Source organism: Engystomops pustulosus, chromosome 1, assembly GCF_040894005.1.
Source record: "Engystomops pustulosus chromosome 1, aEngPut4.maternal, whole genome shotgun sequence".
Classification (NCBI taxonomy): Eukaryota; Metazoa; Chordata; class Amphibia; order Anura; family Leptodactylidae; genus Engystomops; species Engystomops pustulosus.
Genome location: NC_092411.1, coordinates 52,053,548 through 52,077,158, shown reverse-complemented (window position 1 = coordinate 52,077,158; position 23,611 = coordinate 52,053,548). Strand labels below are relative to the sequence as shown.

The following is a 23,611-nucleotide window of genomic DNA, read 5'->3' as shown; positions in this document are numbered from 1 at the left end:
GTTGTGAGACGTCATCTCAGTTGGGTAATGTGCAGTGATGGCAGTTACACATCACTACTACGGTAACAGAGTAGGACAGTCTGTTACATCTTCACTGGGAGCAGAGCATAAAAGGGAGTAGCTGTAACTAAGAACTGCGGCCATCTTGGAAATAACACTACCTATTTTAGAAAGCCCATACAATTTCGTGAATCATAAAACCAAACTATTAAAGCTTTATTTTGTGATTAATGACATAGAGTTCATTTCATTCATTTATTTATAGCATATGGGTTCTTGTATTTTTTGTATGTCAATTGGTTGTGTCACAAGGCATTGTCAATAAAAGCGCAGTTGAAGGTGCTTGATGGTAACACTGGGCAAAAGCAGTGCAGCAGACATGATGCACACCTGTACCCATTTTTAAAATGTTGATAGATTTGTATGTATCCAAGTCACAGATCGGGGTAGTTCATATAACAAGGGCAAACGTTTAACCCCTTAGTGACCGCCCATATGGATTTCTCCGTCGGTCACTAAGGGGCCTTAGGCTAGGCCGAAGGATTTCTCCAGCTTGTCTTATGTCCGGATGGCTGTTAACCCGTTAGATCCCGCGGTCAATATTATGATTGAAGGATTTATGTACCTGTAGAAGGAGGGGGCTTCCTCTCCTCCCGACATCCCACAATGCAATTGCGGGGTGCCAACTTCATAGCCGGGCACCTAATAAAGGTCCCTGGGTCTGCCACTGGCACCTGCCAGATGCATAGGCTGACACTTCTAATGCACTGCAATACATGGTTATTGCAGTGCATTAGTATGAACTAGTGGTCACATGATCACTAGTTCATATGCCAGTACTGTAAAAACAAAAAAAAGTACAAAAAATAAAATCACAAAAAATAAAAATAAAATTCATTAAAATGTCCCAAAAGCCACTGACACTTGCACTCACCGGCCCCTTTATTAGGTATACCATGCTAATAACGGTTTGGACCCCCTTTTGCCTTCAGAACTGCCTCAATTCTTCGTGGCATAGATTCAACATCATGTCAATATGGACCAAAATCTCTGAGGAATGGAAGCATTCCTCAGAGATTTTGGTCCATATTGACATGATGGCATCACACAGTTGCCACAGATTTGTCAGCTGCACATCCATGATGCGAAACTCCCGTTCCACCACATCCCAAAGATGCTCTATTGGATTGAGATCTGGTGACTGTGGAGGCCATTTGAGTACAGTAAACTCATTGTCATGTTCAAGAAACCAGTCTGAGATGATTCCAGCTTTATGACATGGCACATTATCCTGCTGAAAGTAGCCATCAGATGTTGGGTACATTGTGGTCATAAAGGGATGGACATGGTCAGCAACAATACTCAGGTAGGCTGTGGCGTTTCAACGATGCTCAATTGGTACCAAGGGGCCCAAAGAGTGCCAAGAAAATATTCCCCACACCATGACACCACCACCACCAGCCTGAACCGTTGATACAAGGCAGGATGGATCCATGCTTTCATGTTGTTGACGCCAAATTCTGACCCTACCATCCGAATGTCGCAGCAGAAATCGAGACTCATCAGACCAGGCAACGTTTTTCCAATCTTCTACTGTCCAATTTTGATGAGCTTGTGCAAATTGTAGCCTCAGTTTCCTGTTTTTAGCTGAAAGGAGTGGCACCCGGTGTGGTCTTCTGCTGCTGTAGCCCATCTGCCTCAAAGTTCGACGTACTGTGCGTTCAGAGGTTGCTCTTCTGCCTACCTTGGTTGTAACGGGTGGCGATTTGAGTCACTGTTGCCTTTCTATCAGCTCGAACCAGTCTGCCCATTCTCCTCTGACCTCTGGCATCAACAAGTCATTTCCGCCCACAGAACTGCCGCTCACTGGATGTTTTTTCTTTTTGGGACCATTCTCTGTAAACCCTAGAGATGGTTTTGCGTGAAAATCCAAGTAGATCAGCAGTTTCTGAAATACTCAGACCAGCCCTTCTGGCACCAACAACCATGCCACGTTCAAAGGCACTCAAATCACCTTTCTTCCCCATACTGATGCTCAGTTTGAACTGCAGGAGATTGTCTTGACCGTGTCTACATGCCTAAATGCACTGAGTTGCCGCCATGTGATTGGCTGATTAGAAATTAAGTGTTAACGAGCAGTTGGACAGGTGTACCTAATAAAGTGGCCGGTGAGTGTATATTAGTTCACTTGGTTTCTGACTTTCAGAGCAGATATAGTACAGAGAAGATGTAAGGGACCAGGAACTTCAATTTTTCAATAAGTTACTTTTCCTGCAAAAACTATTTTGTAAATAACATTCTGAGGCCAAACTCTAAAGAGGTATAATGACATTACTGAAATGTAGCGTATCATCTCAGGGGCAATGTGCAGAGTACTATTATTACAGCTGTGTAATCTGCCAGCAGGTTCTAAACCTCAGTAAGAGACAAATTAAGGGGAATAAGTCTAGTTTTGCAGGATTAATGTGTGTTCCGCGTCTGGATAAGTGGGCAGCTCAAACTATTCCATCCTCATTTGTTGTGGGATATTAGGCACTAAATGAAACATTAGAACCAAACCACACTGGACTGATGCATTATAACTGTGCTCATGTATTCTACAGAATGAAAATGTTCTGCTAAGTCAGAAAGATGCAAAACAAGATGATCAACAAACTAATGTGTGTGCACAGAATATTCAGAAATGGTGATAAAATAACATGGCACAGACAATAGAAATTAAAGGGGAAGGGTCACCAATAAAAAGGGGTTGGCCACTTAATAAAAAAACAAAAAAAACAAAAACAGGGCCAATAGAAGACCCTAATGCTAAAGTTGCTCTTTAGTCACCAGAAGCTCCAGGTCATGTTAAACACCGGGTTGTGTGGTCATAGGAAGTTTACCTTTGGTCCTTACGTTATTTAAAGCAGAAAAAAGCAAAGCAGTCAGTGTCATTTTTCACATTATAAGCAATGGAGATATATCTTAATTTATATGCAAAGTAGCACCGTAGTGCACCATGGGCGTGGCCGCACGGTTGGGGGCACCCCCTTTCACCCAGTTTCACAGATGAACCAAAATACTGCAGGGTAAATATAAGTGGCACGCTCTGTGTAGGTGAAGGTTGGCAACTGACAAAGCACTGGATTGACAAAAGAAGAGAGGGAAAACTAAATCAAATCTCATAGGAAATTGGCAGTTTTTCCCATTACCAAATACGATTTATACAGGGCTGGCTGTATAAAAGAAGAGTGTATAGCTGCCAAGATGATCAGGAAATAGGTGTAATACATAAGAAAGAAAAAATGTTGTCAGCAGAATAAAAAAGGTCTCCCTGCTAGAAAATATTGTCATGTGGTGACTGAAATGAATGCATGATCAATACCATCCCTCCACCAGAAATTGGGACAATGGGTAGAAATTATAATTAGTTATGAGCTTCACATTGTGCAGGGCTGGACAAATCCCAGAAGGCATGTAGCCAAGTCTTGCGTCTCACTGGTTTACTGCCTAACCATGTCCACCCAGACACCAAGCAAGGGATTCTAATTAAATCTGCCTCTATTTCCCATATATTAGAAGAAAAATTAATTTAATCAAATAAACAATGATGCCAAATGACTGAACCATGGCTAGAACTGCATAAACCAGGCCATACTATCAAAGACAGGAGTCGATTTAAATGCACTTACCTGGCACAAGTTCCATGACTATGTATATTGGTTGTCTTTGCGTGCAGACCCCAATAAGCTTCACAATATTAACATGGTCATACTGTTTCAATATTCTGTGTGAAAAAGGCAAACAAATCCATTAACAGAAATGAATAAGAAGATACGAACAGATTAGAAATCCAAATGATTCTACTTTTAACTGCTTAAAAGGGTTTTCCCACCAAATTCAAGTTAGGACTTATCCACAGGGCATAACTTTCTGATCTGTGGGAGTCTCAGTGATGAGACCCCCCACAGATCACAAAAACGAGGGGTCCCACATAACCGCTCATCTCTCCATGAAAGTGCCACGCTCTGCAATACATATTGTATTACAATTAGAGATGAGCGAGTATACTCGTCCGAGCTTAATGCTTGTTCGAGTATTAGTGTACTCGAAACGGCTCGTTGCTCGGACGAGTATTTCGCCTGCTCGATAACAAGCTTTCACTTAAAGGAACACAGTGCAGAACACAGTGCAGAACACAGTGCAGAACACAGTGCAGAACACAGTGCAGAACACAGTGCAGAACACAGTGCAGATGTTTCCGTACATCTGCTAACTTATCAGAAGACATGAGTACAGAAAGGTGTTCTTCACAATAGTATGTGAAGAACAATATGTGTGAAGAACACATTGCAGATGACACGGGTCACGAATGAAGTTCCATGAATATTCCATTGAATAAAAAAAACGAAGAAACAGGACTGACTTCCTTATTTCTCAATAAAATGACATTTTATTGCAGAGCCTTAGTCCCCTTGAAAAATGCTCGAGTCTCCCATTGACTTCAATGGGGTTCGAAACAAGCATCGGGAAAAGTTCGACTTGAGTAACGAGCACTCGAGAATTTTAGTGCTTGCTCATCTCTAATTACAATACATTCCATTGGAGTACAGATGTATTGCAGTATATTGCATGAGTGATCAAACCCCTTAGCATTCAAATACCCAAGGGAATCTTAAAAAAAAAAAAACCTAGTAAATTAAAAAAAAAAAATGGGAAAAAAAACTTTAAGAAATATTAACATTCATAAAAAACAAAAATTAACATCACCCTCCTTTGCCTAGAACACATAGAAAAAAGAAAGAAAAACATAAATATGTTGGGAATCACCAAGTCCCAAAATTCCTGACCATTCAAAGTATAAAAACAGTTGTTGCTGGCGGTGAAACCCATAACACAAAATAGCGACCAAATGTCCTAATCACCACTTTTTAGTTTTTTTTACAACACATAACATTTTTAATAAAAAGTACTGCAATCAAAAAGTCGTACAGTCCCCAAAATTCTAGCAGTAAAAACTTGAATTTGTACCACAAAAAACATAAATAAATAAAAAATCATATCTTACACAACTATGCACACCGAAGTATGAATAAAATCTTAAATGTCAGAATAGGGCAAATGAACTTTTTTTTTTTGTAACAAAAAATTTTTGCATTTTTTAAGATCATAAGAAACCCTATACAAATTTGGTATCCCTGTGATCCTACTAACCCAAAGAATACATGAGAAGTGTCATAGTAAAAGCCGTAAAAAAAAAAGTAGACAAGAAAGTGGCACAAATTGTGTTTTTCTACAATTTAGGCTACATTCACACGACCGTATGATTTCTCGAGTCCTGTATTTACGGGCCGTATGAGCCCGTATATACGTGACGTTTTTCATCCGTATGCAGCACGTATTTAACCCGTATTTTATACATGCCCATAGACTTTAAGGCTATATTCACACTGCCGTTGCCCGCCCGTATCGTACCGTAGCGGGCAACGGCAGTGTACGGGGAGAGGAGGAGGAGGTGAGCGCAGCTCACCCCCGCCCCTCTCCATAGCAACCTATGGCGCACGGCGCCGTGTTATGGGAAAAGATAGGACATGTGCGGCACCGTACCGCTCCCGTAGGGTGCCGTGCGCCCATAGAAGTGTATGGGGGACGTATATCGGCCGTATATATGTCCCCCATACGTTAGTGTGAATGTAGCCTTAGGGCATACAGAACTGAAATACGGGAGAAAATAGGACATGCTCTATATTTTTATACGGCCAGTATACGGTATGTACACTCCAGTGTCAAAAACGGCAATATAAATGGTTGGACGTATTGTCCATTGCAATGAATGTGGCCGTATGTAACCCGTAAAAAACGGTACGTATACGGCCGTTTTTATACATCCGTGTGAATGTAGCCTTAATTGCATTTGAAAATGTTTTTTTCAGCTTCCCAATACACAGCATGGAATATGAAATGCAGTCACTAGGAAGGACAATTGGTTACACAGAAAACAAGGCCTCGTAAAGCTGTGTAGACGGAAAAATAAATTTATGGATTTTTAAAGACAGGCAGTGAAAAATCAATATGCAAAAAAAACTAAAATTACCTGGTCCTTAAACGGCTAAAATAGTTACAAGAAAGTGAAAGGTACCTAAACTGCAGCATAAAGTGAAAAGTAGAGTTTATTTACCTATTTTATATATCACTGCAGCGTTTTTTAACATTTTCAGTATGATCCTCTTTGGACAACGGGGTTTCTTTAATTTTGCCTACTCTTCCATCATGGCTGCATGATGGTCTGGCATTAAATAGCACTTCTAAATGAAACTGATTTTTAAATCGCCTTGCAAATTATAAGAGCACTTGATAAAACTCATCTTCATAACCATTATAATGCACTCGGACACTACTGTTCATGTCTTTACCCACCTGGCTTCAGATAAAAATTTGATTTTTAATTCCTGAGGAAGATCTTCTTTGCATGTTTTCACAGCAACCGGAGTTTTATCCTTTAATGTTCCCTTGTAAACTTCTCCAAAATTGCCCTGTAATAGAAAAATCGAGTTGGCTACAAACCAGAAGAAAGTACAGTATAAAAAAAGAAATTCAAGAAAATAGTAAAAGGAATATTACAATCTACAGCATGCCCTTTTTTCTCCTGGTCTGCTTCGTTTAAGCAGGCATTAAGAATTATTTCTAAAATGACTAGATTTAGGCGATTCACTCTCAGACATAAAAGAAAGTCTACTCGTTGTCCTTCAATAACCCATACAATTTTCACTTGCAAAGATGTGTCAAACCAAAGCAAGACATATCAAAGAAAGATTTAAAAAAATGTAAGATATACATGATATAATGAGTAGAGGTTTCCATGTAGGAAGCTCTACTATGGCCAAAAATAGCTTTACTGTACAGGAAGACAGGAACATGAAAGAAGTATCAAAAAGCTAAATATCAAATAATCCATACACAATCTTTACATGTCCATAATGCCAACTGCTTTTTATAACCCCTTAGAGAGTAATAATCGGAGGATTTTTGATATTGTGTGGGGTGGTGTGTAGTGAACATTTTTCTAAGAAATTCTCCATAGTTTGTAAAAAAACAGACTGCAATGTGCCCCTAATAATGTTACTTCTACTTTGTTATGGCAGCAGCAATAGCAGCTGCTTTGGGGCTCACAGTGTGAAGGGGCCCCAACATCCAACCTGACACGCTAAAAAATGGAGGATGTACACCATTATATGCATTCTATGCTGCACATTATACAGCATAATTAGTATTGTTAGGGATTTTTATGCAGGGCCCCAACAGCCCTCTTGACTTTTGTAAGGCGAGTCCTAATTAACCCTTTGAGGGAGGATGAGATAGCTGCCGGCAGCAAGCTGACAGAGTAAATGAAAGACACAGTCGGTCTTCCGATGCACTCAAATCAAACTGTTTATTTCAAACAGATACAGCTATATTTTAACATAGAGATCAGCATTTGGGGTGTTGTATGAATGGAGATAAGGTACTTAGATTCTATTGGCCATTATGCTTTTGTACCAGCACATTCTGGGAAAAATGACTAGGCCTTGTTTACAGCCATGCTTATATACACAATGTCTCCTAGAAGCTTCTTCATAACCAAAATAAATAACAAGAATACAGAGGCCCGAAGGACGGTAAGAAATGCCAAGGATATTGTGAAAAGGCAAACAACAGTTTAAATGAGAAAAATAGCTGAATTAAAACATTTTAACTCTATAGCTTCTAAAAGGGAAGCATACCCCCCCCCCCAAAGGTGGCCGCTGTATCTAAGATGGCGGACAGTAGTCAAGATGGCGTCCGAAACCAGTGCGACCTCCTTAACAGTATATAACATATAAGTGAGGTATATATGCTGTGTGTGTGCGTGTGTGTGTTTATCTGTACTGTGTACATGCTGTTTGTCTATTCTGTGTCTGTATACAGGTTGTACACCTGTATATGGCACTTTGTGTGTGTTTATGTGATGGGCAAATCTGTCTACCAGATTTTAGACAGGTCTTTCTGTCCTCCCATTTGTTATATAGCTGTAGTTGTCAACCCTTTCTGCTCTCTCCCTAGCTGTAATATGCTACAAGCATTATTTTCAAACATCAAGCTGAAAGTGAGGGGGATGGGGGGGGGGGGGTTAATCCTCTCAGAGCTGTTTAACCCCTTAAGAATGCAGCTTTTTTTGCTCCCCATCTGAAAAAAACTTTTTCTGTGTACAGAGTTGTGTGAGGGCTTATTTTCTGCATAGCAAAGTTGATGTCTTAGTGACATTATTTATTATTCTATGCTGTATACTGGGAAGCTGGAAAAAAATACCAAGTGTGTTAAAAAAAAATGCTTTTGCGTCATTGTGGGTTTAGTTTTTACGACTTCCACTGTGCTCTAAATGATATGTCTATTCAGAGATGTAGAAATAGCAAAGGATGCACTCCCTTTCCACTGCCTAACACAGAGAAGACTCCTTGTAGAAACCAATAATAATGTCTACACAGCTACTAGGGGATCTGTAGAACAACATAGGCAATCAGTGCCCGGTACCAAAAATTAACGAAAACCAGATATTGAACCATTAAAATAAAAACCCGTGGTTTTGATACATTGTGCAATCCTACATTGTATAGCAAACGAAATTAAGTTAATAATTCCAAAATCATATAGTAAAATGTATGAGTTGTAGCACACAGTTTGTAGTTAAATATTCAACATGCCCTTTACTAAAATTGGAATTCAAGGCAAATTTACAGAAAGAACTAAATTATGAAGTGCAGAATAGATGGAAATCGGTTTAAGCTACAAATGATAAAGTTTCTTTATTCCAGACTCCTGGGGCCCTGAGCTAATATCTGTTTTTACATTTTCATGCATTATATGTATTGAAAAATGTAGATTATATAAAAATGTCTAAATTAATACAGGATTTAAATTCCTGCCAACTGGAGATTGTAAATACAAAAAAGTAACTTTTGGTATCTGACAATCTGCTTTTATACACCATTATTTACCAAGCTGTGCAATAAAGAAAAATCCATCACACATGTAAAACCAGGCAGAATATAGTTTTTTTCCACTACTGAATAAAAAATGGTACCGCATACACTCGAGTATAAGCCAAGGTACCGCTTTTATGCCACAAAAACCTGGGAAAACGTATTGACTTGAGTATAAGCCTAAAGTGTAAAATGCAGCAATTATTCAGTAGCAGTAACAGTCTCCTTTCATCAATGTCCAGTAGACTCCCTTTTAAAGAAAAGTACAGCAGTGCCCCCTAAAATAAAGCGTCCAGCAGATTCCCTGATAAAATAATAAACTTAGTACTCACCCCCGGCGTTCTCTTCTCCCTCGGCTCGCCTTCTTAACCTGACATCCGGCTTCACGGCAGTGCGGGGAGAGGCACATCTATGCTCTCTTCCCGAACACAGACACTACGACGTGGCGTCTCCCTGCCTGATGACGTCACGCCGTGTCTGTATATGCAGCCAGAGAGCATGGACACGCCTCTGCCTGCACTGTCGGGAAGCCCGAGCTAAGCACAGAAAACAATCCCAGGGGAGAAAAGGATGGCGTGGGTGAGAGCTACAGTACTATTTTTTTTTAATACACTCAAGTATAAGCAGAGTGGGGCTTTTTCAGCAAAAATTGTGCTGAAAAACTCGGCTTATACTCGATTATATATGGGAAATGAAATTAAGTCCTAGTAAAGGGATTATTTCTAATACTACAATCGGACAGGTACATCCAAATATAAAGAGCAAAGTGATGACAATGACCACAAACAATTCCTGTAAGAACAAAATGGTTCTCAAATCGTAACAAAAAGCACAAACTACATAGGAAACTGAGTACAGCAGGTTTTAAAGGGCACATCTCTGAATTGTCTAGAGATTATAGTGTGGAGTAGTAGACTAGGTGAAAAAGAAAACAGCTGTGGGAAACTTGCTGTGACATCTGGGAAAAGAGACTACCAGAATGGGTCACCCATAAGTAGGGTATAAAATAAACTTGTAGAATCTGATCTTCTTTAGCCCTCATTTTAGGAAAAAATGTTTTTAAAAATTATGCAAATACACCTGAGGGGCTCCGAGCTTCTCAGATGTCAATGGAACCTGGAGCCCCTTAGGCTCATTTACATTGTTTTTATGAATAAAAGATATTAAAAATGAAGGCTAAAGAAGCTAAAAGAAGAGTGGATCCTGCAAGAGGGAGCACCGACCTGCAAGTGTGCTTGGTTTACAATCCTTTATCCTGGTGGTAAATGTTATACAATTGCAAAGATAATATAAAACCCCATCTGAAATCCCCTGCTGAAAATCTCCGGCCCCTGTTGTGATCCATTATTGACTCAAGACTTTGAGGAAAGGGAATACCTGTGAAACATTGCTCTTGCTACGAGTATTTGTTGAAAATCTCTGTAAACCTTTATTTCTATTACATGGACATTGGGATATTTCTACAAGGTTGGACATTGGATCACTTTTGCTCTAAAGGTATACAGGCGGTCCCCTACTTAAAAACACTCGACTTACATACAACCCCTAGTTACAAACGGACCTCTGGATATTGGTAATTTGTTGTACTTTAATCCCAGGCTACAATGATCAGCTGTAACAGTTACCAAATGTGTCTGTAATGAAGCTTTAGTGTTAATCCTGATTCTTATGACAACCCAACATTTTAAAAATCCATTTGTCACAGAGACCAAAAAAGTTCTGGCTGGAATTACAATGATAAAATATACAGTTCCGACTTACATACAAATTCAACTTAAGAACAAACCTACAGACCCTATCTTGTATGTAACCCGGGGACTGCCTGTATATGCTTATAATGAATAATTATATTCATTATTTTGTGTTGGCTAAGAGGAACGTCTGCCTTGCCCAAAAACACGAGAAATGTTGGTGTTTATTCACCATTTATACCGGACAGTGAATGTACAAGTCATACAGGTGTAGTTTAAAGTAAAATTATATTAAGCATGATTGCAAACACTGAGATTGGGTGGGAGATAGGGATACATGTTAAATAGTTTATTTTATTCCTAGCTTGCCCATTATTCAGTTTTTATTCTCAACAACCCAAAAAAATGACCCTTAGCATGCCTGTAAACGAACATTGTTTTAGTCTGCGTTGTTCCCGTCATTTCAACGCCAAGCACATGGACAGATGGATTTCAGAGGGCTTTCAGGGCCATGTGTATGAGCTGAATGCCTTAGAGCTATAGGTTCTATTCATGGAAATATTTTCAGTCTATTTTCTACTGTTATGTGTGGGGACCTCACACTATTATGACAAATGGGCAAAATCTAAGGAAAAAAAAAAAAGAGGCCAGGAAGCGCAATAAAAATAAAAGGTAAAACATTATTCAAAACTTTTATAGCACAGGTAATCAAACATTCTCATTGGCAACGTAAAAGATCAATTTTAAAGTGCCATTTGCTTACTTTGCCCAGTAATTCTCCAAGGGTCACATCTTCATGATTGAGAATCCACTTTTTATCCTGCAGAAACAGACAAAAAAAAAAAGAGAAAAAAAAAATCATATCAACCCATACTTGATAAAAGATCTCTTAAGCAGATGGGAGAAACTGTAGAGAATATTACAATTACTACTACATTGCTGAAACCATCTTAAAAGCTCGTAAAATACTCTGGCACAACAGGATATTAAAAGCTACATTGCTGTAATTTCATTTTACAGAGTAAAGCCTACAGCATGATGGCGTATTTATAAGGATTGCACAGCATGTACCATTTCACAATGATCCAGATACGGTGCCGTCTGCTTTTGAATGCTAAAATTACTTACATGGTAGCAGATAAGAATGAAGCCTTCATAATACTCAGTAAATTCTTATCAAACTAATATTTTACGCTTGGAATAACTCCATTGTTGTCCTTTCATATGATAAACATTCATTCCCGCATTACTTAAAGAACATGATCTAAATAAATGTGTAATATACGGTAGTTTTTCAAAAATGTTGGAAATTTATAAAATTAGATCTGAATTGCAAAGAAGACTGAGGCAAAACATATACATACACACAAATATGAAATCATAATTATATGAAAGTAATTTAGCGGAAGAGTCTGAATTTTGCAGGGTCAATAATCACCAATGTTGACCAGGTTACCAAAGGCTGTTTAGAAATAATACTCTATAATTTCATATATTTGTGCAGTACAATGAATAGCTTTGTAACTTGAAGAAGACCTGTCACCAAAATTTTACCCCTTACATCAGTTCAGGGTTAAAGGGAACCTACCACCACAAATCTACCTATAAAAGGTAGATTGGGTGGTAGGTGGATCAATGGGACGTGAGGATAGTCCTTTTAAGGGCTAATCCTCACATCCCCACACTTTTTTGATAACTTTTATTAGATATATATTCAAATTTACTTATGCGGCTACTGGGGCGTGGAGTAGCCGCATCTGAGGTTACACGAGGCGGCTACTCCACGCCCCGGTAGCCACTTTACCCCTCCTACTCACCCATCTTCGGCGCGCAGCTCCGCGCCCTCGTCCGGCGATCCTGCCATCTGCGCATGCACAGAAGAGCAGGCCCGCGCCTGTTTCGGAGCAGTGACCGCGCAGGCGCGGGCCTGCTCTTCTGCGCATGCGCAGACGGCAGGATCGACGGACGAGGGCGCGCAGCTACGCGTAGCTGTGCGCCGAAGATGGGTGAGTTTGAGGGTTAAAGTGGCTACTGGGGCGTGGAGTAGCCGCCTCGTGTAACCTCAGATGCGGCTACTCCACACCCCAGTAGCCACATAAGTAAATTTGAATATATATCTAATAAAAGTTATCAAAAAAGTGCAGGGACGTGAGGATTAGCCCTTAAAAGGGCTATCCTCACGTCCCATTGATCCACCTACCACCCAATCTACCTTTATAGGTAGATTTGTGGTGGTAGGTGCCCTTTAAGAATCTTCCCCCATATCACCTAAACTTATTTGTCACTAAGGCACTGTACTTTGATTACAGCTGTTTTTAGACATGAGGCAACTTCTGAAGAGAAGAGTCACATTTTCTCCATGCTACCAGTGAATTATACCTCCATCTATTCAAATCTCTGCCCGAGCAGACAGTAAAAAAGTTTGGGGAACAATTTTTTATCTAACCGCTCCCAGCCACCAATGGGTTTTTTTTTTTACCTTCTTGGACAACCCCCTTCAGCTCTGCAGATAGACAGGACTACAGTAGTAGCTGATGAATTTCTGCATGAGGAACAAGTTGCTTGCAAGAAGCAATGCAGGTTATCAGCAAAAGATAAGTGGAGGCAGCCCCTCCTTTTCCCAAAAAACACAATGGGTGGAGTTTTGTACAAGTTCAAGTCTCATTTCCCCAATGTCTACCCGTCTGGTTGTCTACTGCAGTTATCGTTAGCTTCCTTTACTTCGCAGCTGGCAGGCACCGCCCAGCTATTTTATATTTCATACAACAAATTCACTCTTACTACTCGAGTAGAAGAACTGGTAACCTTTCTAAAAAAGGGAAATAAGTTAATTGCATTAAGGTTTCCAAGTGACTCATATCTATTGATGGCCTTTTTATTTTAGATTTTTACAGTTACTACACTGGAGCAGCATTTTCACATTGGATCAGATTTCCTTGCCAGAAGATTCAGTTCACATTTCTTAGAACCAAACACTTATGTATTTCAAGCACAGAATAAAAAGAGAAGGCCTATAAAGATCAAGAGCTTCTCTACAAAGGCTGTATGAAAGTGCTACTGAAATGTTAAAACACTGCACAAACTATTTATACCTCGGTCCAGACAATACTCTAGAGATATATAACAAGGAACATGTCTCCAAGGATCAAACTAAGAAGCATTAAGCTGCAGGGTTAGAAAGGGCTAAATGGAAAGCGCAAACAAGACACCATAAAAAGCTTATTTCTAAAATTGGAAGAATGGTGATGTGGAAATGGAAAGTGTGTCTTCCAGTTTAAATATTAGCTTTGTTTCAGTAGTTCTTTCGCAGCATCACACTTTGCACTAAACACATTAAAGTTCTGTACACTGTACATCTGCCAATATTTTGTGCCCCAATGCATCAACATACAAATGAAGTTTGATCTTGATCCAAAAACTATACCAGGCGCTATTTACAGCCTCCTATGCTGACCTTTAAGTCTTCACAGTTAAAGATGATAAACAAACCCTGTAGTTAAATTATAACCCCCCACCCCCCTGACTCCTACTAGACTACTGAAAAAAGAGAAAATACATGATTAAAGCGATTGTCTAGGATTTTTTTTTTTGTTTGTTTAGCAGCAGTAACTCGTCTTGAAAAAATGCTCATACATTGCTCCCTCCTGTGTTGGAAGTACCTGCTACGGAAAAGAAATTCAAATTCAACTTTTCGGAGTTTCACCTGATATCAGCCTTACAATATACCCAATGCCAGGCACACTACAGTAGCAACAAAAACTCTCAGGGCCATAGGGGTACAAAATTCTAGGTGCCCGACAACGAAACGCAACTGTATTTTCACAATTTAGAGAGTACAACCAAAGGCAAACAATCCAGGCAAAAACTCAACTATTCAACTTCTACTCTCTACTTTGTTCAGTGCTCACCCAGACCCAATGTTCTAAGTTTTCAACCACAATAAAATAAAATATTCTATTTTAAAGGAAAACTGAATAATTCAAACACTAGAAGTCTAAGTAAGAGTGTAAAAGCTGAAACATACCAAAAGTATTAAGTGATTGATTGATTGATTGATTACAACAGTTCAGGAACCATATTTAAAGGGAACCTGTCACCAGGCACCTCATTTTCACTAAAGACAGGTTGCAGAAGCCCTTTACACCTGCCTTTCATAAGCATTTGCATTACAATATAATTGTGTGTTATAAATGCATCCAAACCACAGTCCAGCCCCTATGACTACCCCAGGATTTTGTCAGGATGCAAGAGTAAGTTATAACACACAATAATATTGTAATGGAAATGCTTAGAAAAGGCAGAGAGGCATTTTTGCACTGCAGGTGTCATGGGCTTCTGTAATCTGTCTTAAGTGAAAATGAAGGCCATGGTGACAGGTTCCCTTTAAAAAAAAGGGCAACATATAAAAGCAAGAAAAAGATTACAAGGGGTAGACAATGATCTGAAAGATAACAGATTAATAAAAAGAAAATGCACCAAAGGTCTAGGAGTCTAGGGATAAATGGAAAATCGGAAGGTGCAGGACTGATCAAAAGAAAGCCTTTGTAGTAAACAGGTTATAACAGCTTGTTTAAGAGAATTTGTTTACAAGAATCCATGGCGGTAAAAAACAGAAAATGTTAATCCTCCTATCAGAAGTGGAGATTGGAGAAAATTCAGGATTTTCACCCAAATGATAATTTTGTACATTTTCGAATAACGTTTGTTTGTTTCTCTACAGGGTTTCTCTAACGAGCTTTATGTAGACGGTTGGGTGTTTCTTCACCCTTTGATGAGGTTACATCCTCCTTAACATATGTGCACTACGATCAAAATGCAGTTATGTTATGACTGAGGATGGGTTCCATATGAAATATGCCAACCTTTTTATGATGTTTTTGGTTTTCAAATGGAATAAAGATTTGAAGATTCAAATTTTTCCTCTCGCTGGAGGAATCCATTCTTCATTTTTTCTACAGACAAATAAAGTAGTGACATGAATACAGAGAGTAGTGACAGAGGAGGAGAGAAACTGGACAAGGTCATTGCAAATGTGTTGCAGTGAGTAAGAAGATAATAGAAGAGGGTAACTTGTTGTATTATTGAGTAAAGAGAAGTATGTGGCAGCTCAATATTGTTTAAAGATTGTAAAATGATTTCCTACCAGATGTGGTGGATCCCATCATTTTATTGGTTCAATTTTCAGCAACAACCATTCTTAGGAAGGTTGACCTGATAAAAGGCCTACCACAGTTCACAACAGTGTTCAGCAGGTTCCATTACATAGCAGCAACCTCCTATGTTTCCACTATTAATATAGGATGGCTAACAGCAGAGAACAGAGGGTCTAGGGAAAACGGAAGACCTTCCACCCACCTTTCGTTTTTATTTTTTGTTACGCTCTTCTTAACTAGAGCAAAAAAATGTGACCTCCAGCACCACATAAATCGTAAAGGAGTATGGAGATGATAATAAATTTTCTCTCACACAGCAACAGAGCAAAGTCATCAGGCAATTTTGACTTGTACACCATATTCATTATATAACTACTAAAAACACTGTTTGTTGTTTGGGAGTCATTAGATCACGACTAAGACAGTTTAAGTCATTAGAAGACGACTAAGACAGTTGAATGCTTTACTCCATCCCATGCAGTGTATTTTTTTACATCATTTTTGAATAATTTAGAATGTTTTATTATCATGTTCCTCCTCATTTACGATCTATTTGGTGCTGGAGGACAGTTTTTCTGAGTTATGTGTTTTGACATTAACATTACCTCTGTGCAGAGTTGCAAGCGAGAGACCTGATGGGTGAACTGAGTGTTTTAGTTACTTTCAAGGAGAGTACAGTTCTGTACTGTACTATTCAAGGAGAAAGTACCAAAGAAAGCCAAGATGCAAGTGTGAACTTGAGAAATGATAACTTGAGAAATGAGCAAATTCATCATCATTTGTATCTTCTCCTGTGTTTTCCAGGACAACTAGGACAGACAGAGACCAGACCTGCCTCTACAAAATGTTTTTACAAAGTTTTTATCATGTTAAGTACTTATTTTTTTCTCTTAGGAAATTAGCAGAGATCAATCACATGTAAACATTTCTTTCTTAATTAAGCATTTAGCATTTTGGCAGCCTTCAGAAATGGACAGCATGGCAATTTCCTTTCATATAATTAAACACAAATCAAATTACTGTAGATGTTAGTCAGTGCAAGAATTTTATTGCTGATAACTGTTATTTTCTATCATGCAGAGGTTTGCCGAGAGATTACTTAATTGCACACATTTCCCCAACTCACTCTGCATATATTTAGAGAGAGAGCGCCGGATTATTCGCCACGTGATCAACTTTGTCAAAGCACTTTCAATCTTAAAGCCTTATTGACAAGCGCATGCAAATTAGTCTATCTTATTAGAAGCAGCTTCACAAGTTCTCCGTAATTGAACTCATGTTTGAGGGAAAATGCAAATAAGTGTCATATAATAAAAAAAAGTTCTGGAAGTATATAGAATGCTTAAAAGGCATTTTCATTTTTATAGTTATAGTTTCACAGTGAGCCAAAGTAAAAAGAAAAGGTCAAGCTCTATTAACATAGAAAAACCAGACAATGCTGCAATGCATGACAAATATGAGCTAAAATCTTCAATATTTTTCCTTTGTGGGTGGACAAGGCAAGTCAAAGATGGACAAATAAGTTGAGGCACTTCTGGGATTTTGCATACAAGTTATTTAGGTTTATTCTTAAAATGAAAGTCGGAACTGGTATATTTTATGATTGTAGCTCCAGATAAAAAAATTTCTTGGCCCAGTGACAATTGGATTTTCTGCATTTTTTTTTTTTTTTTGCTGTCATGGGAACAAGCATTATCAATAAAAAATAATTACAGGCACATTACAGCCGCTCATTGCAGCCCAGAAATAAAGTAAGGCATCCAGATACTTCTCCAGAGGTCACAGTGTCCATAACTGTGGCCTTAAGACGAGGACTGCCTGTATTTGTGTGACTTTTAGTTAAATAAGTACAAGTGTAAACTGTTCCTCTTGCTAAAAGTTGTTTAAGGACTTTAACACAAAACAATTTCAATACTAAATGGAAAAATGCTAGCAAAACCGGCTACAATTTACTAGACTTCTAAAACAACTAGACAATTTGTGACAGATTACCTCAAATTATGACTTATTTTTAAAGCTGCTCATCTAGTACGGCAAGTAAAATACAGGGCCTAAAATGATCAGGCAGACCTTTTCTACAAAATATGATATAGAATACTTATGGATCCAATAAAATGTTCATTAATGTCACTGGAATTTTAATTGTGTCCGATTTCACAACTTCTGTTGAGATGAACATTGGACGGAAGCTGAACAATTTTTTTTTTTTGTTTGAAATGAAAGGCGTAAAAGAACAACAACAGGAGGCATTAAAGTCCATTGACATCAGTGGCAGGAGTGCCCTCTCAAAAAAAAATTTAAGAAAGCAGGTTGATGAACTCTGAGAACTGTGAAATCAACGCCAAGTAGCTGCTTTTTCATTCTCATAGTTCTCCAGAAATATAATGGCAAAGAAAACATCGGAGCTAGGAGATCACTCTTCCAATTCGTGGGAGATGCTACGTTCAGTTTAGAGAGGGCGGGACTTAGAAAGATGAGAGAGAGAAACAGAAGAAGAGGGGGCAAAACAGATGGATAAAAGGCAAAGAGAAATTAAAAAGGGAGAAACAAGGATGAAGTAACATGCATGTATAAAGTGTAGAAGTAGAGCTTCCTGGGCCAGAACTATAACTTCATTCATAATTAATGTGTATTGATGAGTGTAATTTTTCTCTCCAGATGCGTTTTTATTCTTTAGAACAAGTCAAAACATTAAAAGCTATATAATGGGATATCACCATTAACTATAGAACATAAGTTACATGTTAGCTATGCTATTTGGTGTGTAAAACTCAAAAACGCACCCCCCCACCACCACACACAAAACTTGAGGGCTCTAGTTTTTAAAATGGGCACACTCTTTGGAGGTTTTTACTGCCCTACTTTCTTACAGGTTCAGGAAATGAAGCATAGCACCTGTTCGAGCATAATACACCAATAAACGCTCCTTCCTTTACGAGCCACACTGTGCACTCCTACAGCAGTTTGTGGTCATGGTTGGGATTGTGGGAGATTATTGCATTCTAGAGAAACTGGGTAACAAACTATGGAATGCATTTAACTGTGTAACCCTGTCTAAAAAGAAAAAATTAGGGGCCAAAGAAAGGTTTTTTTTGTTAAAGGATTTTCACTTCTACAAGCCAATGTAAATACAAAACATCCGTAGTGTTAAAAAAAAAACTCAGGATAACCATTGATAAATTCAAGGGTGTAGGAGTGTAGTTTCCAAAATAGGATCATTTATAAAGGGGGCGTTCAATGTTCTGGTACCTCAGGAACAACATAATCAAACTGTGCCCTCTTAAAGCTCTGTTCTGTACTATACTGTGGCCCCTGGAGTAGTTTATGTTCACATGTGCGGTATTTCTCTACCCATAGAAAGCTGCACAACAGAATCTCGGATGTGTTTTCTCATTTTATCCAGTATGAATGTGTACATTTTAGGACTAAATAATCATTTTATTGTCAAAATTTCAAATAGAACCTACATTTTGTTTTAATTATTGCAAGATTATTACAATTTTGAATAGTTTGAGGGGTACAGTTTTAAAAATGGGGCGATTTTGTGGGGAGCTTCTAATAAATAGAACTTTGAAATCCCTGAAGATAAATTGTCCTCTAAAAAATTTTAATCTGAAATGAAATGCCCAATAAAAGAACTTAAAAAATGTTGTGAACATAAATCAGTTAGTTAGCAACCAATTTGAGTGGTTAGACTATCAATATGATGAGAATAAAATTTAGAAATCAGAAAATTGCTCATTTTTCAATATTTGTATCAAAATTTCCAATTCCAAATGTCAACTAAAATATAACATTGATGTGAAGTACAACATGTCATGAAAAAAACAGTCTGAAAATAATCTGTGTAAGATAAAGTGTTCCAAAGTTACAACTGCATATTTTGATATGAGCAGATTAGAAAATTTGGACTGTTTCCTAAAGGTGAAAATGAGCTGTGTCCTTAAGGGGTTAATAGAAGTTAATGATGTTCTGTACAACACCATTAACGGGTCAGGTTGGTGGTCAGTAATCTCACCATAATTTCCTTATCCATCCTGTCTACCCAGTAACAGTTTGTAATGGGCACAAGTTGTATATCAGGTGTACTTTAAGGGAGAGGACACAGAGCTTAAAAGAATACATGTATAATGCAAACTTGTGTCCTCTGAACGAGCCAGTTACAAGTGCATCTAACTGCTTTATAGTTATCAAATCATGAATGCACACCATCTGTCATAAAAACTAGACTTTCAGGCATCATTTGTCATAACATGCTGATCTACTCATAGCAGTGATGGAGAACAAGAGGCACATAACTACTGAAGCAGTTCTATCAAGGAAATGACAAATGAGCTGGTGACAAAGTATCTTTCAGCAAATAACTGGCGCATTTCATGTTTATACATAGTGTGTATTGCCAAGACAAATACATAAAGACCCAGTCAAACCATATTCAGTGTCACAATCAATAAGTACTGTATGACATCTAGACTTCATAATAACAGGAGAGTGGAAATAATACATGGCAAACGTTTCATGCATGTAAACCCTAGGAGCATGAAACACGTGTTGTACACAACAAACAATGCAGGTAGAGTATGACATGTCCTTTCTAGAATTTTCTTCCAAAGTCATGTGCATATGAGTAGAGAAGAATCATATTTGCCTGGGGTGAGTCAAGTTTAGGGTCTGCAGGGGGGAGGGGGTGTTAATTCACACACCTATATCTACAGTTAGTGTGTATGTATGTATGTATGTGCGGATGCAGAATTAGCTTGTCATATGTATTGCATGCATGTAAGTATGTATGTATGTATATATTTATTGTATGTGGATGTGTGTGTGTCCAATATTGGTGTCATATGTTTTGCATGTATTTATGTGCATTATTAGGCCACAGTAAAATGTCCAAGTCCTGCTTGGCTTACAATTGTGCTATAACCTGTGCTAGGTGCTGGCATGGGCTATAGCAGTGGGGTGGTGTAGGGTGTAAAAAGTGATATATGATGATGAACAACAGCAGTGACACTGCAACAGTTAATACAGTGCCGGGACTGCAGTTTGTCTAGCAGAGAAGACGCCCTTGCATTAAATACCTGCATAATGCAATGACTCCCATCTGCTGCACTGTCTACTGCCCATAGGATTAGGCCGTATTACAGGCCCATTCTCACGGGTGTATGTAGATGGCTTAATGCACACACAGTCAGTTGCAAGCGTGTTTCATGACCAAATTTTATTGTCGTAAATTAGGCAATCAAAGGAGGGTAGCAGGATATTGGAGTCAATTGTAGCCAGTTTTCATGCAAGAAAACTTTCTAGAACGTTCACAACTCTGCTGAAACCTGATGGGGGCCCCATTAGGAATTTTTTGCAAGTTGGCCAATGGACTCTAGTTACACCACTGGGACTCTCCAAATTGAAGTAACCAATAAAAACACATTCCTGCGTAATCATTATTCATCCGAGCTTTTCCACGCACATTTTTTTCCTTATATGCAAGTGATCATATGCTGTATGATATCTACTAAAAGGTCTATGCATGAACTACGCAACTTCTACATAAACATGAATAAACATTGCAATTTGTTGTAACTAATACAGACCTATTTGAATTATTGTTAAATGCTGAATATCATCTTACATTGAGGATATCTTTTAATCTGCAGCTACAGGCAATCCTAGTGCAGAGTTTAAAGAAATGGCTCCTAATTCACTTTAGCTCCTTGTGCAGCCTCGTAATTACTTTCTACCTGTCCTTTATGGGAATTTTCACATATTCTGATCCCCTGCAACTGCTGTTAAACAGAAATGTCACATAAAGTTCTAACAATGATGATCGAGAGATTTACAGTTTTGGGTTAAATTCATTTTAAATATCAATTACATTGCGGAAATTTTTATTTCTCCAAATCTTTAAGCCTTATCAAGCCAAGTAGAGGGCCCACAGGGCCAGTCGGAAACCAGAAACAATGGGGGTTATTTATCATTAGGTGGCTCCTTGTGACAGCTCCATGACTGCCTCTGGAGTGTTGTTGGCCTTTTAATAAATCTGTAGGGAATGTCTGCCTATTTTTTTTTTTTTAAATAACCACAAAAAAAAAAAACAATCACAAGCAGATACACCAGGATTTTTTTTTATTTTGCTTTTTTTAATATATAAATCTGGCATAAATATGGCTTTATAGGGAATTGCACTAGCAGTGATTCTATGCTTAAACCACTATTTCTGAGAGGCTGAAAAAGTCAAGAAAATCCTATCATAAATGTCCCCTATTGACTAAAGGCTTACCGTGTATACTCAAGTATAAGCCAAGACCCCTAATTTTACCACCAAAAACTGGGAAAAACGATTGACTCAAGTATAAGCCGAGGGTGGGAAATGCATTGGTCACATGGCCGCGTCCATGACAGAAGAAAGAAGAACAGCCACGTGGAAGAAAGAAGAGGGGATGTGCTGACATCGGGGAGCCGCGTCGACATCGGAGGGTGAATATATTAAGTTTAATTTGTTTTAAAGTGGGTTATTTTTTAATTTTTTAAAGTGGGTTAAGCCGAGGGGACGTTTTTCAGCACATTTTTTTGTGCTGAAAAACTCTGCTTATTCACGAGTATATACATGTATATGTTGGCATTCCAATCTGCCAGCAATAGAAACCACTGCTAAAGCCGCTGAGACAGAATCTACATTAATCGCCATGTACAGAAGCACTGCAGATTTTCTCAGCAGCCGATACATAGAATTACAGCAGAGGCCACGTTCACACGGTGCACTTAGAAACGCAATCTAAAACCTTCACCCATAGTCCCATGTTGAGGTAACATTGCATTTCCATCGCATTTATCAAAAGCAATGTGAACTCAGCATGTAATGATGACTGGAGCCTTTGGATTGCTTCTCATATCATACTGTGTGAATGCGGCCTCAGCTCCTGTTCGATTCAATTAGAGCAGTGCTGCAGTGTCCTATTCTAATGATAACAGAGAATAAAGATAGCCGTCTAGTGTGCCATTCTTTGGGCACATTTTCTTGGAGCCTTGCGCCAACTTTCTTTCGGACTTCGCACATGTATTTAAGAAGTGCCTGTGCCACATTTGTGTTGCACGTGACCCTTTCGTGTCACGGCTGCACTTTTCTTCATGCGACACATATTTCGTTACAGTTGGACCACGCACCACATTTAACATGCAAAATCCGACAGAAGTGTGTTGCATGCCCCATCTTAAATATGCACCAAAAAAGTGGTGCACTCTGTCGAGGCAGTGCAGGGAGCAACAGATTTATGAAGAATGTGCACCACAATTCATGAATCTTGCTCCCTCTGCACACTACACTGCTTTTAGTAAGTATGTGCGATGTTGGCCTTTGTGTGTGATGTGTAAAGAGCTTTTCTGATATTAAGGACCTAAATCTTTAGAAAGGTTATCAGCACATAACCTTTAGAAAGGTTACCACTACTTTCAGCTGTGTTTTTACCCAGACCAATAATTTGCATTCTGATTCTGTCAAAAGCTACTGCCAATCCTCAACTTCACTAACCATATCCATTCATGTCTACTAATGACACTAAACAGTTAAATGTTTACATACCTTAACAACAGGATTTAACAGAACCACTCCAGATTTCTTAGTTATAACTTGTTTTGTAGTATAATGATGTTCTATAAGTTGTGGGATTGTTGGAAAGCCAGTTCCTTCAAACCTATATAAATTCTGTTTAGAGAGGAAAAAAAAATATTTCACTATTCAAGGATATATATTAAGTACAACAAGTACAACCATTTGAGATGATCCCATGACAAAATATCA

At 38.6% G+C, this 23,611-nt stretch overlaps 1 protein-coding gene across 1 annotated transcript in view; it reads right to left on the bottom strand.

The window, feature by feature from the left end:
• FER (FER tyrosine kinase) overlaps positions 1 to 23,611 on the bottom strand; it is a 124,616-nt gene that overhangs the window by 37,500 nt on the left and 63,505 nt on the right. The window contains exons 14-17 of the mRNA XM_072140454.1: positions 23,393 to 23,515; positions 11,430 to 11,486; positions 6,397 to 6,512; positions 3,672 to 3,766 (exon numbers count right to left, since the gene is read on the bottom strand). Coding sequence (XP_071996555.1) covers positions 3,672 to 3,766; positions 6,397 to 6,512; positions 11,430 to 11,486; positions 23,393 to 23,515 — 391 coding nt within the window. The remainder of the gene's footprint in view (positions 1 to 3,671; positions 3,767 to 6,396; positions 6,513 to 11,429; positions 11,487 to 23,392; positions 23,516 to 23,611) is intronic.